The sequence below is a fragment of the Aplysia californica genome, unplaced genomic scaffold (genome assembly GCF_000002075.1).
Source record: "Aplysia californica isolate F4 #8 unplaced genomic scaffold, AplCal3.0 scaffold01082, whole genome shotgun sequence".
In the NCBI taxonomy this organism is placed as follows: domain Eukaryota; kingdom Metazoa; phylum Mollusca; class Gastropoda; order Aplysiida; family Aplysiidae; genus Aplysia; species Aplysia californica.
Window position 1 is genome coordinate 30,544 of NW_004798352.1, and position 8,190 is coordinate 38,733.

An 8,190-nucleotide genomic window follows, 5' to 3' on the forward strand; every position below is an offset into this window, starting at 1 on the left:
TGGCAGGGTATTGTATGGTATGGAATGGTAGGCTATGTTACAAAAGCGCGTAGTATGCTAGGGGTTTAACACCTCTCTCACCAAAGAAAGAATAGTATGTAAACGGCTGGACCTCAGAAGATAACCTTCACTACCAGAAGAACCACAAAGGTAAGGAGCATTCTTTAAATGCTCTAAACAACGGGTGAGCAACAGGCGGCCAGCGAACCACGACCCGAGATGCCAGACCAGACAGTTTGGCCCTCACTAGCCGTTCTCATGTTATATTTATATATCAATACATTAGCTGTAATTAGATTACATAATTTTGACCATGATAGACCCTTGTTCCCTTGAGTTGCTTTGGTGACTGAAAGAGGCCCGCCAATGAAAAATGTTGCACATTCTTGCTCTAAGATTAATGACTACCGGGATCCTAAGAAATGATTCGTTCCATTCATCACAATCTCAACAAGGACAGCCTACACAGGAACAGGACAACAACTAACAAAGATGTGAACCATTGCGATATGACAAAGGGGACCGAGGGCTGCAAAACCTGAGGTTGCATGCCATTTGAAAAGAACGGGGGGAAAATGGCATTAGTCATAATTTTCAATTTTTAACCTATGTCTATACATCAAGCTATTAACGATAGTGTTAAGTTTGACGATGCTTTAGAGGACCAGGCAAAATAAATCAGTGACACTCGTATTTCTTACAACAGGGATGATATATACAGTCGAACCTGCCCTAACAGCCACCTGTCCAAGACAATCAACTGTACAAATGACCACTGCCAATTCACCTCCTGCATTTTAAAGAATATATCATACTGAAACTGTCCAAGACATCCACCTGTCGAAGAGAAGCGTTTTTCTCCTTGACAATGGCATGGATGGCCGTCTCGGGCATTTTTGACTGTATATATAAGATAGGATAAGATACATCTTTATTGTCCAGATCCTGGCACACATAAAAACATCCTAAGTCTGTTGTCTTTTTACGGTTAGCACGGGTACCTCAGTGAACCATGAAAAAAAAAATAAACACAAAGACATCAAACTTACAAGACTGATATTTGAGTCGAAACTCATCTGAATGTACTTCCAGTCAAACTCCACTCCTCTTGCTCCCATCCATAATGGAACGAATCTTGAAGGGGAAAAAAAATGCAATATGCACAAAAACATTAGATATAAAAAAAACCCCCATGTAAGCAGGAACATATCATAACAGACAAGAAAACATCTGCAGTACATTTTTTTTTTATTTAGGAAAATAAAACAAAACAAGAATCACCAATTCAGGAAAAATGCCTGCAACAACACTTACTTTTGTTTAATCTTTGCTTAGTGAGAGTTTAAAAAAAATTTTTTAGTAAGGTTTTACAGTGCACGCAACAGCATAAGGTCATATGAGCGCCAAGGGGTGGATGTTTACAGAGAAGCCCAAACTGGGAATCAGGTTTACTCTGCTCACCTCTCTAGCCTCAACAGCACAAAGTCTGCTTCAACTATCAAGGCACCCCGGAAATAGCAGTTCACAAGAGAGTGACAAAAATTCAAAAGAAGTAGAGGAAAAAATGACAATAGAGTAAGGATGAGGAAAGAAAAAGCAGCAGTTCCCCCTATGTTGTTCCGGCACAGTATGAGCATGACATTGATAAATCAGCCCATTTACAATTCTACTGTGCATAAGAACATGTTAATATCCCCCTTTGGGAAAGGCCTAAAGACATTTCAGTCAGTAGCACTGCCCCCTCGGTGGGGGGTGGGGGTAAATGTTTTATAGCAATTACAACACAATGAGGTCATATAAGAAACTAAGATTAGAGGAGTTACAAAAAGTAACAAACACAATAAAGAAGAAGGGATAAGGGTGACAGACGTTTCTGAGAAAAGAAGAGAGCAAACCACACCAGAACACCTGCCAACCACCCACCAACACTAATCTCCAAAAGAGATCTCACAAAAATAATAATCCACTCTACCTTGTGACAATCAGCTCTGCTGTGGCCCAACCCATTCCAGCAATCATGAACTTGAGCTGACCTTTGCCAGCAAACTTGGACATGACAATGTGGAGTCCTATCAGATCTGCAATGTCAACTGTTGACTTCAAGAATTCCTGCAAATGACAAGAGGACATGACAGTTTAGAGTAAAATTTCAACAGTTTGTTTGAATAAAGAGAAACACACAGGCACAATAATTATAATGGTCACTTTACGTAGAGAAAGAGTAAGACAGACTACAGACTGACAGAAGCAATAAGGGGAGTGAAAAAAGAAGTAGGACCTACCGTTGCCACCTCCCACCACCAGCTATTTCCATCAGAAGATCCACGACAACGACATTAAAGAAATGACACAAAAGGAGCCGACCAGACCAGAGTTATATAACTAACCACATGATGCTAGAGACAAAGCAGACACCCTCTGCAGCAAATTTGTACTTTTGGAAGAGAAAGATTCCATTCTCACTCAAACTCAAATGCGATTTTTTCAAAATTTAAATTCAGGAAAAACCTTGACAAAGCATCCTTCAAACATGAATAGACCAACTTACCCCTGTGATATCAAGACTGCCTGTTGCCGCTTCTGTAGCGGGAAAGAACGTAGCCAGCAATAACATCTTGCAAAGCTGTGTGAACAGGTAGGCCCCACCAGCCTGGACACATTTCCAGAACGCACTGTACTCTGCTCTGAGAAAGAAAGGGCAAACAATCTAGATCAGGTTCCACACTCAAGAGGGAGAGAGATAAAAACAATTTAACGTAACCCACCTATGTTAAGATGGCCCCTACAAATAGAACAATTGTGGTTATTAACTCACTAACTGCCATGCCCGAACACTGATGGGTGAACCACGTAGGCTGCTACCTGCCAAACCTGAAACCCATTGGGTGCATTTTTATTGCTATTTTTCAAACATTCCTCGACATGTTTCAGGCTTGGCAGTCGGAAGTATGCGAGATCTAGTAGCATACATGTGTGACTGTATGTAGTGAGTGAGTATAATAGACAAAGGCCTAGATCTAGATCTAGTATAAATCTAGTGTTCGTGTGTGTGTCCGTGTATGTTTGTAGTATGTAAGGTGGTATGGTATGGTGTGTATGTATATGTAGATCTATGTGCGTGTGTGTGTGTGCGACTGCGTTTTGTGCATGTTTGAGCTTTAAAACCCAGGAATTGACAAAGCCCGGGCAGACGGGTTCCCTACTATGATAGACCCACCTGGTACTGACAGTTGAATAACTAAATAAACCCCAAAATGAACTGGTGATCTCTTAGATGGCATTGAACAAAGGAAAGTAGTATTTTCCTTCACCAAGGAGGGTGGCTAATTGAGTAAATGGGTGGCCGATTTGAGCTCAAAGGTTTCAAGAGTGGCCGGTTTGAGCACAATGTGACCACATACAGTTTACGAAACGGCTACAGTCCGTGCCGGCTTTAAGCACGCCAGCTAAACGGCTCTTACCGAATTTTTGCAATATAAATTACATGCCTTTAAGCACTGTAACTTCGGCTTCAGGCACGCTTCATTTACAAAACAATCAATACTTTCATAATGACCCATCGAAGTTCGAACACAGTCTACACCGCAGCAGTGAGTGTATTAAGAGAAACACAAAGAACGAAAGTGACGGAGACACACACACGGGCGGAGAGGAAGGCAGAGAGATACACACAGCCGTGTGCGTGGACATAGGATCTAGCCTAGAGCAAAGCTACACACAGACGAAAAAAATACATAGAGTCGGGGAGACGAGAAAGGGAGGCTGGCTGCGAATTCACCTTTGACCATCACTATTCATTAATCCTGAATGTGTATCACATGCGAGGTGGGACGAAGGCGGTGGTATGAATGAGGCAATGCGGGCAGTGGTACGCACAGGCAGTGTGTAGGCCTAGAGTGCTGTATCGTGACTGGCCGTCTAAATTAAGTTTCCATTTCCCATTCGACCACAAAACAAAAACAAACAAAAACTGCCATGGTGGGTAAAAATAACAGTGTACACTTTTGCGGGACAGCTATAGGCCTACTTACAAACAAAAGGAAACAGCACGGGAAATTTTCTACATGAAAATCTCTGGATATATTTACTTTGCACTCAAGCACACTTCGGCATTAAGCCCGCTTAAACTTTCTCTCGATGACCGTGCTTAACAGCCAGCATGGACTGTATTTCTCCGAACGTTCGGGAAAATAAACTTGAGCTCTATTTCTCCTAACAACAGTTTCCGTTCTCGAGATTTTTTGGTTATAATAATTCGCGAGATTTTGGCGTCATCTTTCATTCTGCCATTCTGTGAGGACTGGGAAGAGGCATTTTTTGCATATAGTTCAATTTCTAGAGCTAGAGATTTTTAAATGTCTGAATATTCAGATACTTCAGTTGTGGGTGGGGCAACGTTCCTGGACTATAGGCTACTTCATTTGAAAATACCTTCAAAAGGGTACTGGGAAAAAACAAGACTGATCGACCTTGGCAGTAACCTATTTCACATGTTTAGTCATCCAGCAAAAAATAAAATCCTTCTTGTAAAAAAAAAAAGGAAGTGATTATTCACACCGGGTGTGCGAATAAAATTAATATTATTCACACCGTGTGTACGAATAAGAAATAATTCTATTCGCACAGGGTTGAGCCTAAGTTGAATTTGGACCTCGTTTGTCCCACTCGGGTATCCCACCTTTTGGCAAAGGCTTTAAATGTTAGAACAACTGTACACTAGATCTAGATCTAGTACAATATCATACTTGTTTCAGTTTTAGCAGAGATGCCAACCCCAGAAAACCAAAATGAGTATTGGGAAATATGAAAGAGATAAAAATGTGTATTTTCAGGGGAAAATGTGTATTCCCACAACCAACTAACTAGTAATAGTAAAATGTTCAGGGTGTCCAGCAATATTTCCTGAAAAAAAATTACTAGCTCACCAGCTCGAAAGGAGCTCACACGCATACAATATATATATATACATGTATCCAGTCAACAACATGTCAGTATTCAAAGTCGTACTGGGGTCTTGTTCGACTTCAGTCTACTATAAACCGGTAATATTTTCCTCTCACTATTATATAAAAAATAAATCCTGCTTTGAGAGTTCGGAAGGGCCTTGAACAAGAATCGCGACTATCAAGAACCAGCCTGGGTGTCCATGATTCATAATATGAACTGACAGACTCAAATTATTGCTCAAACTCAGAGAAAAGTAATTTGAATGGCTCCAGTAGACCCGTGCACTGTGAGAGTTGTAACAACTGTTGGAGGGCAAGATGCAGTGACACTGAAAATCTGCCGGTCTTGAACAGAAAGCTACAACATACACTGTAGGTATAATTTACTATCACCCGTCCAATGAAAGGCGAACACTTTATTTCAATAACACAGACTTGCAAAGTATGAAGGGTCCAGATTCAGCACACAGCCTGCACCAACGTGGGCTTTGCAGAAAGCTCTAATTAAAATTCTGAAATGTCCTTCCAAGTCTTTGTCCTCTGGTGTAGCCTTAAAACCCCCGATAGTATCTTAAACCCCCAAAAAATCAATAATCTCCTCCCCTATTCCGTAGTCCTATACTTTGCAACGCCGTTACTCCCACCAAAGACGGTCTTTACTCACACGATGCCGCATTTATTTATGATGCAAATGCGCACAGGTTCAGTGACCAGTCACGATGGCCAGCTAGACAATCAATAAATCGGACGACCATAGCATTTTTTCTTCTTTTTTTTTCCACAAGTGACAGCACAGAGACGATTCCGAGCATTGATTAAATTTTATTTGCACAGCGACATTGCGTTTATACTGCACAACCCGCATGTCACAAGTGTTGCGTTATCAGACAACTGCTGGCAAACTTCTCGGCGGTACCGAAAGCGGGTGTAACATACCTTCCACCTGCCGCCATAGCTGCCTAGTAGCGTGAAAGTGAAACGTACTCTCCGGACGGGGAAAAGCTGAACGAATATATAATAATATCACGATTGCGACCGGCAAAAATGAACTTACTGACCACATCGGACTTGATTTTCAAATATTCCAGTTCTGCAATACTGATACTATTTTGACAAAAGATGGGACTTGAGATAATCTCTGGTTTTAGTGTTAAAGCATGCACTCATCTCTCTCTCTTTCTCTTTCTCTCAAGGCGCAAGGAAAACAAAACAAAAGAAATAAAAAAAGAGGGATTTGAGTCATTATCATTGACACAATACACATCTTGAATTCCAATTTGAGTGGGGGAGGGGGTTCGTATTGCACTGCACAATTAGAATTAGATCTCTCCCTACCAAAGATAGCACATTTAATAAAAAGATTTATTTTCACTAAATAAAGACCGAAAAGTGTTCGCAGAAGTCGTCGGTGCGTTGCTTAAGATTAATTTCACTTTTATAGTTTTTCACACAAGTAGGGTTTACAACTCTGTTCGCAAAGTCCGCACTTTTTCGAAGAGGGCGCCACCAAATTTTGAGGACACTTTTTTAATTGGATCAAAGAGAGGAGAGAACTCTCGTTATGATCTTTGTCCCTACGCGATGAGGGAGATAAAATAATTAGGAAATACTATGACCAAGGGCCAATTAATTGCCATCCTTCATTTGAAACGCCCTCTGCCAATAATATTTTGAAGTATTCACACACCCTGTGCGAACATAATTTTATAGTATTCACACACCCTGTGCAAAGTGCGAACAACATTTCATAGTATTCACACAGTATTCACACACCCTGTGTGAATAAAATTTCATAGTTATTCGCACAGGGTGAACCAAAAAAAAAAAATCCCTCCACACACCCCTCCCCCCCTCCCAACGGCCCATTCACACCTTGGGCCTACACACACACACATATATGCACACTAACACACACACACGTGCCACTCCATTAGCAATTATTATCAACAAATCTGGAGAACGGAAACCGTTCGGAGAAATAGAGTTCCAAGTTTATTTTCTCGAAAGTTCCGAGAAATAGAGCTGGCCTAACTATGTGTGTATCATCAGGATAATATTTAAAAGGAAGAAATATTGCTGGTACACCGCAATCCGGCCACCTTTGACGTTTTTTTTGCTACATCACCAATCACTATCAGTCCTATTTTGGGCCCACAATCAAGTTATCTTAGATGCAGAGGGATCAAATAGCGTAGGGTAAGAGCTTACCGGCTGGTTTGACCTCAATTGACTCTAGACTAGATTTCTAGACGGTGGAAATGTTCATTGTTGTACATTTGTAGCTTCATCATCTTCATAACGGAGTGTCACGTACACGGTAACCGTGCACCTAGCCTAGAATCGGCTCGATTCCGAAAGTTAAATAGCCGTAGCATCTTTGTAGACAACCAAATCAATTTAGTTTTCTTGTTTAACATCATTTTTTAACTTTGTTTTGGTCAATTTGATCGTCCACACCGATAGACAGTATTCAGAAAGAGACAGAGAGAGAGAGAGAGAGAGGGGAGGAGTAGATCTTGCGAGAACTTCCGGGCAAAACAAAATGGCGACCCGAGTAGTTCGGCTTCCGGGCAAAACAAAATGGCGACCCGAGTAGTTCGGCTCGATTCGAAAAGTGAAATGGAAGAGGCTAGTACGGTTAGACTCACAGTCTAGCCGTACTTATTCTTAATATGATGGCTAGACTGACCATTTACAAAAAATAGGCCTACTGAATTGTAAATATACATTTTTAGTGTGCAGTACCTAAAGTATTTGTATTTGAGACAAAACCATGTGCCTTAATGACAGTGCATGTATTTTAAACCTCCTGTTTTCTAATGTTAATAGGGCCTAAGATAAGTACGGCTAGACTGGCAGTCTAGCCGTACTTAAGTACGGGTAGACAGCCAGGCTAGCCGTACTTAAGGACGGCTAGACTGTCAGGCTAGCCGTACTTAATATTGATGGCTGAATTGTAAATGAATTTTTTAGTTTGCAATGCCTAAAGTATTTGTATTTCAGTCAAAACCAAAAGGTGCCTTACTGACTTGCATGTATTTGAACCTGAATAATTACAAGATCTAGATCTAATGAGACCTGTGTACTTAACAGGCTTGAGTCGATTGGGCCAAACCTAGATCTAAGTACGGCTAGACTGGCAGTCTAGCCGTACACTTAAGTTAGGCACTTGGATAAAAATTTCAAAGCTTTCAAATTGCTTTAAAAACAATACCAATGCAAAGAGCTCAGTGACACGATTCCA

General features: G+C 41.0%; 1 protein-coding gene across 1 annotated transcript in view; it reads right to left on the reverse strand.

The window, feature by feature from the left end:
- Positions 1 to 8,190, reverse strand: part of LOC101852661 (transmembrane protein 147) — a gene marked incomplete in the record, with an annotated part of 10,546 nt that overhangs the window by 1,678 nt on the left and 678 nt on the right. The window contains 3 exon segments of the mRNA XM_013089927.2: positions 1,050 to 1,134; positions 1,973 to 2,109; positions 2,549 to 2,684. Coding sequence (XP_012945381.1) covers positions 1,050 to 1,134; positions 1,973 to 2,109; positions 2,549 to 2,684 — 358 coding nt within the window.